The 15,543-nt window shown below is 38.7% G+C and overlaps 1 protein-coding gene across 1 annotated transcript in view; it reads right to left on the bottom strand.

Moving 5' to 3' along the window:
- LOC134344153 (coiled-coil domain-containing protein 158-like) overlaps positions 1-15,543 on the bottom strand; it is a 163,438-nt gene that overhangs the window by 40,029 nt on the left and 107,866 nt on the right. Inside the window, exons 14-18 of the mRNA XM_063043481.1 lie at positions 15,267-15,456; positions 14,021-14,173; positions 12,918-13,030; positions 9,242-9,400; positions 6,003-6,095 (exon numbers count right to left, since the gene is read on the bottom strand). Of these exons, the coding sequence (XP_062899551.1) occupies positions 6,003-6,095; positions 9,242-9,400; positions 12,918-13,030; positions 14,021-14,173; positions 15,267-15,456 (708 nt within the window). The remainder of the gene's footprint in view (positions 1-6,002; positions 6,096-9,241; positions 9,401-12,917; positions 13,031-14,020; positions 14,174-15,266; positions 15,457-15,543) is intronic.

Here is a 15,543-nt window from a genome sequence, read left to right as displayed (position 1 = left end):
CTGAGTTGCACATACTTCAATGCAAGGAGTATTGTAGGTAAAGAAGCTGAACTTAGAGCATGGATCACCGTGTGGAATCATGATGTTATAGCATTACTGAGACTTGGTTGTTGGAGGGGCAGGACTGGCAGCTCAGTGTTCTGGGGTTCTGTTCTTCTTGGCATGATAGAGTGAAAGGTATGAGGGGGTGGCATTACTCATCAGGGGAAATGTCATGACAGTGTTCGGAGGGGACATACAGAATGGCTCGTCTACTGATGCAATATGAATGGGACAGCAGAATAAAAAAGGGATGACCACGTTAATTGGTGTATATTATAGACATCCCAGTAGTCAGCAGGACTTAGAGGAGCAAATTTGTAGATAGATGACTGACAGTTTCAAGAAAATATAATGTAATGATAGCAAGTGATTTGAACTTTCCATGTATTGACTAGGACTCCTATACTGTAAAATAACTGGAGGGACAGAGTTTGTCAAATATGTTCAGGAAAGTTTCCTTAATTGATTTGTACAGGTCCCAACTAGAGAGAGTGTGATACTGGATCTCCTATTAGGGAATAAGACAGGACAGATGACAAATGTGTGTGTAAGGGAACACTTTGGATCTAGTGATCACAATTCCATTAATTTCAAGATACACTTTGGAGAAGGAAGAATCTCGGGTTGAGATTCTAAACTGGAGAAAGGCTGATTTTAATGGCACCAGAAAAGATCTGGCAGATGTGGAGTGCGATAAGTAAAGATATGCTTGGTAAGTGGGAGGCCTTCAAAAGTGAAATATTCAGAACAAAGAATTGGCATATTCCGATTGGGAAAAAAAAGACAAGGTTAACAGGTTTAGGAAACCTTGGTTTCCAAGGGATATTGAGACCCTAGTTATGAAGAAGATGGAGGAGTATATCAGGTATGGACAGTTAGGATCACATGAGGTGCTTGAGGAGTACAAGAAATGCAAAAGAATACTTAAGACAGAAATCAGGAACGTTAAAAGAGGACATGAGGTTGCTGTGGCAGACAGAGTGAAAGAGAATCCCAAGGGATTCTATAGATACATTAAGTGCAAATGGATAGCAACGGACAAGATTGGCCTTCTTGAAGTCCAGTGTGGCCAGCCTATGTATGGAGCCAAAAGAGATGGGGGAGATCTTCAATGGATTTTTTTTTTCAGTTTTTGATAATTACTTGGGAGAAAGACACAGGGTCTATAGAACTGAGGCAAAAGAGTAGTGAATTCATGGACCGTACCTGGATTAGTATTAGGAGATACTTACTGTCTTGGGGCAAATTAGGGTGGATGAGGGCCCCCAGGACTTTACGGGAGGCTCTTGCAAAAATTGCAGTACCTTGGCAGAGATATTTAAAATATCCTGAGCCACAGGTGAGGTGCCGGATAGTTAATGTTGTTCCGTTGTTCAAAAAAGACTCTAAGAATAAGCTGGGAAATGATAGGCCAGTGAGCCTGATGTCAGTCGAAGGTAAGTTATAGGAAGGTATTCTAAGGGCAGGGTATATAAGTATTTGGATAGATGGGGCCTTGTTAGGGATAGCCAACATGGCTTTGTGCATGGTAGGATGGATCTGATCAATCATGTTGTATTTTGAGGAGGATATGAGAAAGGTTAATGAAGGAAAAGTGGTGGACATTGTCAAAAGGCCTTGCTGAAGTCCACGTAGACAAAGTCCCACATGGGAGGCTGGTCCTGAAGGTTAATTCACTCAACATTCAGACTGAAGTAGTACATTGGATTCAGTATTCCCTTAGGGGCTATAGACAGAGAAGTAGGTGGTTGTCTCTCTCAGTCTGGAGACCTGTGACTAGTGATATGCTGGAGGGACTGGTGCTGAGACCATTGTTATTTATCATATAATTTACAAATGACACTAAGATTTGGGATTTAGTAGACAGTGAAGAAGGCTATCAAAGCTTATAGTGAGGTGTGCACTAGTTGGAAAAATGGCAGATGGAATTTAATGCAGACAAGTGTGAAGTTTACACTTTGGCAGGATGGACCAGTGTAGGACTTGCTCAGTGAATAGGGGAACACAGATCCACAATTCCTTGAAGGTTTTGGGACATTGACCTTCATAAGTTAGAGCATGGAGTACAGGAGTTGTTAAAGTTATACAATTCTTTGGTGAGGCCTAATTTGGAGCATTGTGTGCAGTTCTGGTCACCTACCTATAGGAAAGATGCCAAGAAGATTGAAAGAGTGCAGAGAAAATTTACAAGGATATTGCAGGGACTTGAGAATCCAAGTTATAGGGAATGGCTGAACATTTAGGTCTTTATTCCCTGGAGCATAGGAGAATGAGGGGAGATCTCATAAAGGCACAAAAGAAAACAATCGAGGGTGATAGATAAGGTAAATACATGCAGGATTTTGCCCTCACTTTGGGTGAGGTTTGGGTCATTGGTTTAGGGTGAAGGGTAAAATATTTAAAGGGGACCTGAGAGGGAACATCTTCACTCAGAGGGTAGTGAGAGAGTGGAATGAGCTGTCAGTGGAGTTGGTGGATGTGGGTTCAACTGCAACATTTAAGAGAAGTTTGGATAAGTACATGGATGAGAGGAGTATGGAGAGCTATAATCCAGGTGCAGATAGATGGGACTAGGTAGAAAGCAGGTCGGCATTGGCCTAGATGGGCCGAAGTACCTGTTTCTGTGCTGTAGAGCACTATTACTCCAAGTTGACTAACAGCAATAAAAATAAATTATTTTCAAGATATGCAGAGAAGTGGATTTTCTTATCTAAATTCAGTGCAGATAAATATATGTGACCAACATCAAATGCAAATAATTATCTTCTGAATGAGAGAAAGCTGTTTTTTGTTGCTGCAATGACTTCCAGAGATGATTACGGAATATTTACTTGGCAGCATAGACCAAATTTCTCCAAGTATTTCCAGGAGTGGCTTGGAAGATACGCGCCTTGGGTGTGTGGCTCAAAGGATGACCTGATTCCTCACCAATGTCGCTACTGAAGCGTTGCAGGAGATTGAAACATCGAGACGGCAGATGAGGCTGTCAGAGACCTTTGCAACCGAGCGATCTCTCCCTCTCTCTCTGTCTCGGTGAGAGAGTGTTTACTGATACTCCTCTCAGGGGAGCTTGAAATAAAGTGACGCTCCAGCCCACAACATTAAAACAGCGAGCTGTTTGCCTCCCCTCTCACTGTTCAAGCAATTTCTCTCTCTCCCTTGTTAGTGAAGGAGGGAGCCTGTTGAACTGTAGAGGTGTTGAGATGAACAGTACTTTTTGATTATCTATAGATCATGGTCTTTGAGGGCTAACTAATACTTGCATGGTGGGTGGTGGGGGTGCTGGTACATTTTGCTGGAACAAGTAGGGGGAGAGTTGATGCTTTGCTGCTGCTTGTGCGTGGGAGGGAGGTTTTGGAGTGCTAACGTTTTCTGTCATTCATTCTTTGGGGTTTCTTCTCTCTGTTTCGGGGATGTCTGTAGAGAGATAAGGATTTCAGGTTGTATTCTGTATACTTTCTCTGACATTAAATAGAGCCATTAACTATTAGCCTAGAGTAGAAATCCTTTCTAAAACGGTGTCAGTGGTCAGTCCTCTTATTAAACCTCACTGATGATCAGAAGCACGCCTTTAATAGCCAATAAATGATTATCCAATAGGAAAATAAAAGCATGGAGTTTTCTTTAATGTAAATTGCTGATCCTACTGCAAACCAAACCATGCGTGGTCTACTGTCATTATGAAAGGCAAACTGAGGGGTAGACAAAAATACATGATTATAAATCACCAAACAGTCATCCTGGTATACTTGCTCAAATCATTGATCAGCCAATACGGAGGTTATATCAATACCACTTTGGTCACATACTAACTTTATCAGAAACTTTCTTACATGTCACTTAACCCGTTTTTCATTAGGAACCACACCAGCTTTTTTCCTTCAAAAATATCTGAAATTCCACCATCAAATTATCAAACACGTAACTAAATGTAACTTTGAGCTTCCACCTAAACAGAGATTGCCAACAGCATTGACTCACTGCTGCTGGTTCTCCAACTGTAGGATGGCTGGATGCTGTCCTGATGGAGCAGCCCCCCAGTTGTGAGTTTATTTCCTCATCCAGCCTGGAGTGGTTATTCTAAATCATTAAATTGGAGACCATGTTCGATTCCTTCCACGTATGATGCTGCTGATGAGTTCACAGTGCTGAAGTATGACCTTTTATTAATTCATGCTATGTACTGTGTCAGGAAATTAAAGTTTTATAAGAAGTTCACCTCTATACACCTCCAACGACAACACCTGTTACTTCATTTTAATTTACTGAGAGCAGAAACCATAGCTGGAAACACATAGTTAGTGGTTAACATATTGGACAGAACCATTATATAGGAATAAACAACATGTTTAGTCTTCATGGGGAAGGGTAAAGAGAGAAAAGGACACAGTGGACACCCTTCCCTGCTTCCACCGAGATCCCGTCACCTCCTGATGAAAAGTCTCAAGGTTCTCTTGCCTCTCTTGAGTCACCCAAATAGGAATGTTAGTGTTAGAATATCTGAGCTCCAGAACACTATGTGGGACTTATCCATGAAGGCACAGAACCAGTCTATCCATATTTTTAATGTGGGATGCCAGTGTCACAGCAGCATCCATAAGAGCATGGAGTGTAAGTCAAAAGGTAAGGGGTACATGACGGCTGTGAACAAGAATCAGCTGAGTACACATTTACATGTGTACATAAATACCTATTCCCTCCCTCATACACATGCAGAAACACATAGGTGGGCTTGCAGGTCATAAACACAACAGATACTGGAAATCTGGGGCAATGCACACAAAATGCAGAAGGAACTCAGCAAGTTAGGCAGGATCAATGGGGGGAGTGAATCGTTGTTTTGGGCAGAGCCCCTTATCAGGACTGGAAAGGAAGCGGGCAGAAGCCAGAGAAAGAGGGTGGGGGCAGGGGAAGGAACACAAGTTAGTAGGTGATGGGTAAGACCAGGGAAGGGGGAAGGTGGGGGAGGAAGGAAGCTCCCTGCTTCTTACTCACACACCTTACATCTCATCTGGTTTTACCCAACACATTTGTGTGTACATTTTGTGTGCGTTGCACATTGGTGGGCTCATTCCTACAGGCCCTTGCTCATTGCTTCTTCTCTCTCACCCTGACACTTCACTTATCCACACCCCTCTCACCTTTGACCTTCCAGGAAATAAAGGACTCAAAAATATAAACCTTATACAGCATATACCAAATCCCTGAGAATTACTCAGATCTTCAGGTTCAACGTATCAGCATATTAGATTTGTGGGTTATGATGACCAAAGGAAAAAATGGCTGGCGTTGCTTAGCACCTAGTATGAGGGTAATATTAGGTGTGTCAAAATCAAACTTACAAAAAATGACAGAAAATAGTGAATAGAAAACTGCCAATATTTACAAAAGGTTATCTACCAGAAAACACAATACAATAGCTCAGTACCATTCTTGTCCAGTGTGAACTCCTGGTAGCCCCTATCTCTCCCTCACTAAGGGCAATGAGCTCCTTTCTATTCAGCACTAGGATAGATCATCTTTAATTAACAACAGAGTTAACTTATGACTAAACTTGAATCAGAATATGATGCACCCACAATGTAGTTACAATCATATTACAAAATAAACTGAAGTATCTACCTTAAATACAGTATACAAACAATGTGTACACATTCACACAGCCCCATTACTAATGAAATGGAGTATTCTACTGTGTACGATGGGAAAGGCACCGTAAGGCCAACTCGAGTGCATCAGCTCAGTTTAGGACTCAATATACCGGGGAAGACATTGAAATTCGTACACTCAGTGCAGCAACAGCAGAATAAGAAGGCAATGTTTGCGTGTGTGTGAATGTGCATGTGTAAGGAGTGAATCTACTGAGTGCTCTCTGTCACACAGCAGTAGACTGATGTGTTGGAAGTAACAACACCAAACCATCTGGAAGACATTTGAAACAGCAATTAAACAGTCTGTACCTTTACTTCCAGTGCATGTTGCAGCTTTAAGCGCACGAAGTCCTGCTCCTGACGCTGAATAACCGATTGACAATCAGAAAACCGGAGGCAGGCCTGTTTTATTTGGAAATTACAAGCATTTCAAATTTCATTGTTTTCATGGTTGTTTCTTTTGTTACAAGTTATTAATACTTCTCTAAATTTATCAGCAATACTATACAGGAGTTTTGCAGTTTTGATGCTTCAAAAAAAATCAAATTACCTCTATAATTTTTCAGCTATTGAACAACGTTTCTTTATAGCAGGGATGTCTTAACTGCAGTTCTAGAATCATGCAATACATGTCTTGCTAATCCAGTCCTCTGTAACTCACTTTCATTAATGTTTATACTTTATTTTTGCTTATTTGCCCCATTTGAATACTGAGGGTATAAAATATGAGAAGGATTGTTATTATCCTGGAGATGCAAGAGACTGGAATCTGGAGCAAAAAACAAACAGCTGGAGAACCTCAAAGGATTGAGCAGCATCTGTGGAGGCAGAAGGATAGTCAATGTTTCAGGTTGAGGCCCTGCATCAGGACAGAGTATAGAGGGAAGATGGCCTGTATAAAGATGTGACAGGGAGGAGTGGGACCAGGACTGCTAGGTGAAAGCTAAAACCAGATGAGGTGGGAATGATAGGTAGTTGAGCTGGGGTGGGGAGCAGGAATTTGGAAATATTACATGGTGGATAATAGGGAGAAATTGATAAGGAAAAAATGGGCACCATCTGCCCATCATCCTCCACTTCACCTGGTTACACCCATCACTTCCCAACTCCTGTTTCTGCCCTCCCTCTCACCTCTTTATATAGATAATTTCCTCTCTATAGTCTCAATCCTGATGGACTTTTGTTTGTTATTAAGAACTACTAGGATTTTAAATTAAACCACATTCATATACTACAATAAAAAGAAATTTGGTGTATAACATAAAAGTGTAATCTATTAAAAAAGACACTCCCTCAAAATATTAATCCTAACTAACGTGCATTGTGATATATTTAGACTGAGCCCCACGTATCTTGCAAGCAAGGACAGTCAGTAATTATAGATGACAGAGTTTTCAATATTGGACACACAAGATCAAGGCGGCAGCAGAAGGAACAAGATGGCATTTATGCTGGGGATATTGGCCCAATATGAAAAATGACAGAGAAACTAACATTTTACCAATGACCCAAGGGGTGCAAGGGCAAAGGGAGTTCTTTGCTCCTGTAAATGCTGGATTAAGATAGCAGAGATTACTGAGGGAGGGGCAAGAAGGAAGAGCAGGAAATTGGTGGAGGTGGTGGGGGTTGGTGAGGAGAGGTAGCCTTTGATCTGGAGAGAGGCCAGGGAATTGCGGGAAGGCAGAAGAAGTGATGGATGATGGAGGATGGAGGATGGAGGGAGTGGTTTCCTCATTTTTTGTTACTTGCTGTAAGGTGGCCTTTTGGCTATCAGAACTTCTTCCTTAATAACTATCGATGGGAAACTACAAAACAAAGCAAGTCTACATCAAGCGGCATAATCTTTATAAAGTAAATTCAATAGCATCTTAAGTAGTTGTGGGTCTTAGCAGGACACAACCAAACATTCAGAAATCCCTCAGCTAGAGATGGCACTTCATTTAGTCAATCAGAACATGAGAAATTAGTGAACCATTATCATCCCCCTACCACCTCCTTCCACTTTAAATATGAACTATAGCAGAGTGGGTACATTTCCTATCATTAATTTACAGTGTTCCTCATCTCATTCCCCAAACCCCCTCCACAACCCCCTACAAAATCCAAGAAACAAGACTGGGCATGGACACAGGAATTTAGTGAACTAGAAACAGACCAAACAAAACAAAATCATTACCGTACTGACAGGATCCAAAAGTAGGCACTAACCCATGGTAAAACAAAAGCAATGCTGCTGGAGACTCAAGACAATACTGCCGTCTATTGTTCATCCAGATTACTGTACATGGAATGACCATTTTCACATTAAGGACATCAGTGTGTAAACCATACCTGCAAGTTTCTTGGTGTTCCTAATTTACAGACTTCACTATATAAAACTTTCCTGGCCATAAGCAGCAAGCAAAGATAATAAAAAATGATTCAAATATGGAACTAACATGCAATATTAGTATGTCAATAAAAATAACATTAGTAACATTTTCAAAGTAATAAAAGCAAAAAGTTTGTACTATAGGAATTTTCAAAATGGTTGCCTCATTACAAGGATGTGAAAGCTTTAGAGAGGGTGCAAAGGAGATTTACCAGGAGGCTGCTTGGATTAGAGAGCGTGTCTTATGAGGGTAGGTTTAGGAAACCAGGGCTTTTCTCTTTGGAGCAAAGGAGGATTAGAGGCGACTTGATAGAGGTATACAAGATGATAACAAGCTTACATTGAGTGGATAGCCAGAGATTTTTTCCCCAGGGTGGAAATGGCTAATACGAGGAGGCATAATTTTAAGATGATTGGAGGAAAATATGTGTTTTATGCGGAGAGTAGTGGGTGTGAGGAACGCACTATCAGGGTAGTGGTGAATGCAGATATATTAGAGATGTTTAAGTGACTCTTAGATAGGCACATGGAAGAAAGAAAAATGGAGAACTATGTGGGATGGAATGGTTGGATTGAATTTAGAGTAGATGACGTTGTGGGCCAAAGTTCCTGTAATGCTTTATATTTTATAATTCACTAAACTAATTAATTGTGACACTATCATGAAAAGAAAACAAGATGCCAAAAGGGTCATCCTGATGGTGACAGCAGAGAAGTCAGGTACTTCATATTACCTCCTCCCTTACCCCAAGTTATAAAGTTTGTTTCTTATTCTGTTGTGTATTTTAAAACTATAAGATACATTCCACTGAAAGTCTTTTCCTTTTATGCAGTTGATATCTTCAGTAAAACCTGCAGTGGAAATGCATCGTTCATTGTATTTAACTCAAATGCTGATGGTAAAACACACACAAAATGCTGGAGGAACTCAGCAGATCAGGCAGCATCTATGGAAAAAAGTACAGTCGATGTTTTGGGCCAAGATCCTGATGGTACAATATCTGCTTTACTAGCTAGCCTGTGTATGCTTAGAAGCTCATAGCTCAACTACCGACACTAGGTGGCAGTTATTTTAAAAAAATAAGTTACCATTTCCAGCACAGACGTGGTTTATTAAAATATATATAAGGTTTACCCCAAATCATGAAGAAAAACAAATAAAAAATAGTTCAATTACCTTTTCTAATGCTGACTCCAATCTCATCAGCTTTTCTCTCAAGCATTTTTCTTGAGACTTTGTGGCATCGAGTTCTCCAACAATTTTATTTCTTTCTGATGTAATGCAAGCAAGTTCCTTAGTCAGTCGTACTTTCTCTTCTTTCAGGTAGCATTTCTCCTGCAGAATGTAAAGCAGGTTAAACAGCTAAAGTACGTGTTTGTGTGAGAGTGTGGAATGCATGTGTGGGTGAGTGTAGGTGGAGAGTTATGGGTAGGAGTTGGAGGGGGGAGAGGAAACAGGAAAATAAAGATAAATTATACCCACTGGCAGAAGGTCCAGAGTAAGAGGAGTGATATGGAGAAGAGTCACTCCACGCAGCAAGCAATCATTATCCAGAATTCATCATCTAACACCAGTGTATTTAATAACTACTTTCAAAATGAAACTGGATAAAAAGAAGAGAAAATAAAAGGAATAGAGTGAAAGACTGAGGAATAGGAATAACCAGATTGATCTTGAAATTGGCCTTCTTCAGTGCTTCAGTTTTCTTCATTCCAAGAGAGAAAAGTGAATCAAACTTTGTTTTAAAATCATATTTTAAACTCTAACCCAATTGTTTCAACAGCAGTAGTATAATTTAAACTAGAATAATCTACATGATATATCAATAATCAATATACTGATATGCTGGCTGGAGGTTAGATATAAATAGAACACCAATTACACACAGTAAACAATATTTCTCAGATTAGATTAACTAGCAGTAATGATGGGCTGCCATAGATAAAGTTTGAGATCTGGAGCAATTGTTCTTAGGGGAGTGGAAAATCTGGAGCATTTCAATAGTTGCACCACTTTAAAATGAATGTGGTGGGGTTTGCTGATTTTGAACAAAATTCATTGGTACTTCATAATGTCTGCAAGGGGAAGAGTTACACTGAGCCATTTAATTTCCCCAACTATAAACAAGGCAAACAGTCAAAAAGAATCATCCAGCGTTATTTCTCTCATTTATATCATTAGATATTAAAATAAAGTCAATTCAATTCAATTTTTAGCCCAAAATTATTTCACAAAGCTACACAATACAATTACATATCACCATATCCAGTAAGGGTAGATGGTGTCCTAATACAAGAATACCACTTTACGTCATTATGATAATTGAAACTTGTCACCTCACCTTCTCCAGTTCAAAGCATCATACAGCATTGAACATGGCCATTCAGACCACACTGTCAGTACTGTGTATTTGAAAGAGCTCTTCAGAAAAATATGCATAACCATAAGGAATGCATACACAACTCACAAAACCTATTGGACTGAATTGAGTTAGCTCTGGCTAGCATTTCAAAAAGAAAAGGTACAATGATCAGACCTTTAGACTTACTTCAGTCCACATTAAGCCTATGATTCTTTAAATGGCAGACGCTGGCACATTTGTCACTTAGCTCCAGCGGTGAGCTCCACATAGGGCTCGGCAACTAAACCGCATTGTACTGGGATCCCCTACTTTTACATTAAGGAATCAGGCTCTGTTATTCTAAGTTAATACAGTTTTGGCATCTGCATTCAAATAAACTAATTTTTAATTATTTTAAATATTAGAGCAACATTTATAGTTTTCTACAAACTGGCAAGGCAACTGCCTACCCATATTTTATTAATATCAGGAGTTTCGGGGAGGAGAGTGTATCTCAGTGGCATGCTGGCTGAGCACTGGTACTGATTAAGATAAGTGGACCAATGTATCCTAATAAGGTGTGAGGCATTCCAAACTGGACGCAATTTGGTCCATCATTTCACCAGGTGGAGAAAAGATATCTCTGGTGGTAGCTCACTAAATAGACAAGTGATGCAATTCAATCAGAACTACTCCTCCTTAGTCATCACTTTCAACATTGAAAAAATCTGCTCTGGACATTGATGAAGACGGTTGCACAATAACAACTGAGTCAAAGATCAATATCTGTGCACAAAAAGTAAATAAAGAAATGAAAGCACTCAAGAACATTAAAACATACTACAGCTCTAGTTCAGCAAATGGTTGAATGTCAACAAAATATGCATGATGCCCCCATATCATCAAGCTTTCATTGTCATACCTCAGCTGGGTTCTTACTGGCACACTCAAGAAACTTTGATGCTTAATTGGTGATAATGACACTTAGGGAGACCTAGAATAAAATACCTTTCCTTTTCTAATTGGAAAAATTAACTCTTCTTCATTTCGGCCCAAGGCAATTCTTTTAACTACATTTTACCACATTCAATATATGAAGTAACAACATTAATAAAGGCAACTTTTACTTGAACTAGAAAATTAGAAAACTTGTATTTCTTGATTCAAAATATGAATGGAAATGTGTGTGCGTGCATTTCTATGAATAATAAAAATGCATCATGCAATTAAAAGAGCTATAGTGTTCTCTCAGCATTTCAACTGTTAATGACTCTTCATGTTGCCCACTGTGTATTGTGCAATTAGCAGTTACTGCTGTGTTCTCCTAAAGTACAAAGTTGAATATTTTCATTCTGTGACTACGAACTTACATTTTGGGAGAGTAAACTATTAATGTTCAATTAAAAACAGCAAAGCACCAGAAAATTTTAAAAGTAATGCAACTGATTCATAAACACACCTTCTAGTGCTCCTACGGAAACCAACTAAATTTAGCCCTCTTTGAACTCCTGCCAGAAGTAGCTCTTTGGAAAATTTAAAACTTTTGCCATGGCATGAAACTTTAAAATATTTGTGGGACTGGAATGAGATATTTTACCAATAACCTCCATTTGATAACAAAGAATGAAACATGTCCTTGTGACCATGCCACTTTTCCAAGACCACACCAAGCATTTTTAAACAGGTCCTTGGGGAGATGTTTGTGTATAACTTCAAAATACTTATTCACTACATTAAGGAAATGTACATTTGCTACTTTGTACAAAGACACAAAGCAATAGTTGTCCACAGGTCCAGTGGAGGGTATGAGATATAAGAAAGGGTATTGTAGCATGCAGGGGAAAGACTGAATGGGAGTGAGGGTCAACAAAGTGGAGAAGTGGCATGAAATTGTTTGTGGTTATTTTATGATGATGATTAACAGAACATGAAAAACAAAATGTGCTCACTTTCATAGCTCCTAACAATAATATCTGAGGTGTTTCTGCTCAATAGTCTTTTCACATGTGCAAGCAACTGAAGGACAAGAAATACAATACATCATCTGAAAATCAGAATTTGGCATCAACTGTAGACGAATCAATCACAGATCATCTACCTAGCTGCTTGTATTCAGAGCTTATGTAAGTGATAAGAAAATATACAGAAGCAGAAACAAGGTGATTACAATAGTGACAGGCAAGTAAAATTGGACAAAAAAAACTTTTGTTGAAGTTCAACAGGATAGTAACAATGCCACTTACAACTCTAATTTGATGATGCATGTGCTCTGTGTGAATGGGTAAACACATCAAAAATAGAACTGTCGCAAAAACTCTAAGTGTGGCTTAGAATAAAGGTTGAGAAATAGTCTATGATAGGAATGGCTCCACGTGGTGCAAAAGTATTAAAGGAATCATATATGGTGTGTAGATCCTCTTCAAACAAGTAAACAGACAATGAAGTGTCATTCAATAATGTGAAAAACAACTTGTTTTAAATGCAATTTTAACATAATGAATTCTGACATACCCTCTCAGTGTTCTCTAAAGTTTCTTCCAGGAACTGAACTTTGCTCTGTAATGTATCAATCTGTCCACGCTTGGCTGTGATTTGCTTTTGCATTCCCATGGCAATTTTCATTGCTATAGGGAATAAAATTTATTTTTGAAAAACAATTTAATCATACATGGGTTGCAAAGCACATAAGGTGCAAATATGCAGTGTTGAATGCTTACTCAAACTCAAAAAAATAGAAACACCAGAAAACTTCCATTACAATCCAACAGATTATTCTACTTGAAATTACAGCCCCGCGCAACTGTAGATATGAACTTCCCACTATTCAGGACACTTACAAAAACAGGTGTGTGAAAAGGGCCCGAAGGATCATTGGGGACCCGAGTCACTCCAACTGTTCCAGCTGCTACCATCTGGGAAAAGGTAGCGCAACATAAAAACCAGGACCAACAGGCTCCAAGACAGTTTCTTCCACCAGGCCATCAGACTGCTTAACTCATGCTGACACAACTATATTTCTATGTTATATTGACTATCCTGTTGTACATACTATTTATTATAAATTATTATAAATTGCACATTGCACATTTAGACGTAAAGATTTTTACTCCTCATGTATATGAAGGATGTAAGTAATAAAGTCAATTCAATTCAAAGTTTTATGCAAGTTCAACCCTTTCTAAGGGCATAAATCATGCATATTTTACTGAGGGTCATTCTGATTTCATACTTATGACAGTTGTGGAAGATAGATAGAAATGGGATAGTTCAGCTTTACCACTCAATTTCCAAACATACCTGAAATTTCTCACTAGCTATAACACAGCTATTCAAAAACCCACCCCAATCCCTCTCTGCAAAGTCAAGAACCTAAATATATTAAAGTAAGACATTTGAAAAAAAAACAGGAAACCCCGAAAAAGCATAGTAACATTTAAAAGGAAGAGATAGGAGAGTGATTCTTGAACTGAAATCTTCCAGATGCCTGGCGATCTAATTACTTTAGAGCATCAACACTATATAAAACATTAATACAATCCTGAGGGAACAAGTTAGAATGACAAAGTAGCTTCTATGGACAATAATCTAGTAAATACAAGACTACAAATTAGTACCATGGGCGTCAGCTCCTTCGAGAACTTTCAACGCTTCTCTGCTTTGATCTAGATCATTTTGAACCGATTTTAGCCGAGCTTTAAGTTTGTTTGTAGACCATTCATATTCTTTGGTTTTACAAGCGTAGCTCCTCTGCAAGTTATCATACTCTTCTATAGTCAACAAAAAAAAAGGAACTGAATCAAAAGCTCAGACAAATAAATAGCATTTGAACAAGTTATTCAACAGTCCTAAAGAACCCAACATTTATATAACAAACATTTAATGAAAATATTGCAGCAGAGTCATAGTCCACTTTCCAACTACCCTCAATATATTGACACTTCTTTGGCAATCCTTTGGTACAACTATGCTCACCAACAAAAGAGATAAATCACCCTAAACTCCACCATACATTGTTATAACCAAGTTTATCAAACACCTCAGCTTCTCAAAATTTCTCATTCCTACTCATTCCCAGTTTATTACTGAAATCTTCTTTACTAATGTTGAAATATAGTTTATTCGTACCATTCCCGCCTCCTTTTTCAGTTGTGATTATTGATTTATTCACTAATGTCACCTTCCACGCAGTTGGTAAAATATTTCATGTTCAGCCGCTGATTTTGGGTTCTCACAATCAAGTCTGTTTCAATTCTTTCACTCACTCTGTCTTTACTATGATCATTGGATTAGGTTATTCCCCTGTTTTTAGGCTATTGGTTCTTTGTTTCACAGAATCAATCAAAAAAACATGTAGTGTACCAATTTTTTGGATGAGTAAGCATCCTCCCTATATTCCATTAATACTCCAAATTTTGTGGCCTATTCCAAGCATTTTTGGGAAAAGAGGAGGGCTTTAAATGAGCGTCTACAATAAACTCTCACAATTTTATCACTTCTACTCAATATTTTTCTAATGAACACGTGAAGTTCATTCCAAATTTGCTTTTCATTATTTGATAATTTACAAAATAAGTATATTAACTGATGTCTTGCCATTCTTTCACTCAATCCAAAAAGATACTGTGTGTCTACATATTGGTTAAAATCCTCAAACAAGTCACAAGCAGATGGCATTTCAATGATAGGACATTAGACATCAACTGTCTCCCAAATGCAAACCTATCAACGTTGTATAAATATGCAGAGGGAACTGGTGAGAAGGGATGGGTGAAGATAAACTTTAATTTATAATATTATCAGGAAAACAAGGGAATTCTAAACATGAAAAGAACTTCTCCTGTTGGAAGACAGTTCTCATACCTTTCAGATCACTCATCTGTGTCTGGGCACGTCTCAGTTCAGATGCAAGTTCCTCCTTTTCTTGTAACAATTCTCCCAGCTCAGATATATGTTCAGTTGCAGAATTTACCAGCTTATTTTTTTCCCGTTCCAATTCACTGAGATGTGCCTGGAGCTCTTGCATTTGTGCATCTTTGTGTTCCAATTCAGTCTAATACAAAAGGCAAACACTGATGAATTAGATAAATGCGAAGTGATCAACATTGTCAAACCTAAGCACTAGTAGATGCATGAACAC

This window comes from Mobula hypostoma, chromosome 3 (genome assembly GCF_963921235.1).
Source record: "Mobula hypostoma chromosome 3, sMobHyp1.1, whole genome shotgun sequence".
Classification (NCBI taxonomy): Eukaryota; Metazoa; Chordata; class Chondrichthyes; order Myliobatiformes; family Myliobatidae; genus Mobula; species Mobula hypostoma.
Note: the sequence above shows the minus strand (reverse complement) of the source record. Positions and strands in the feature narration are given on the sequence as shown.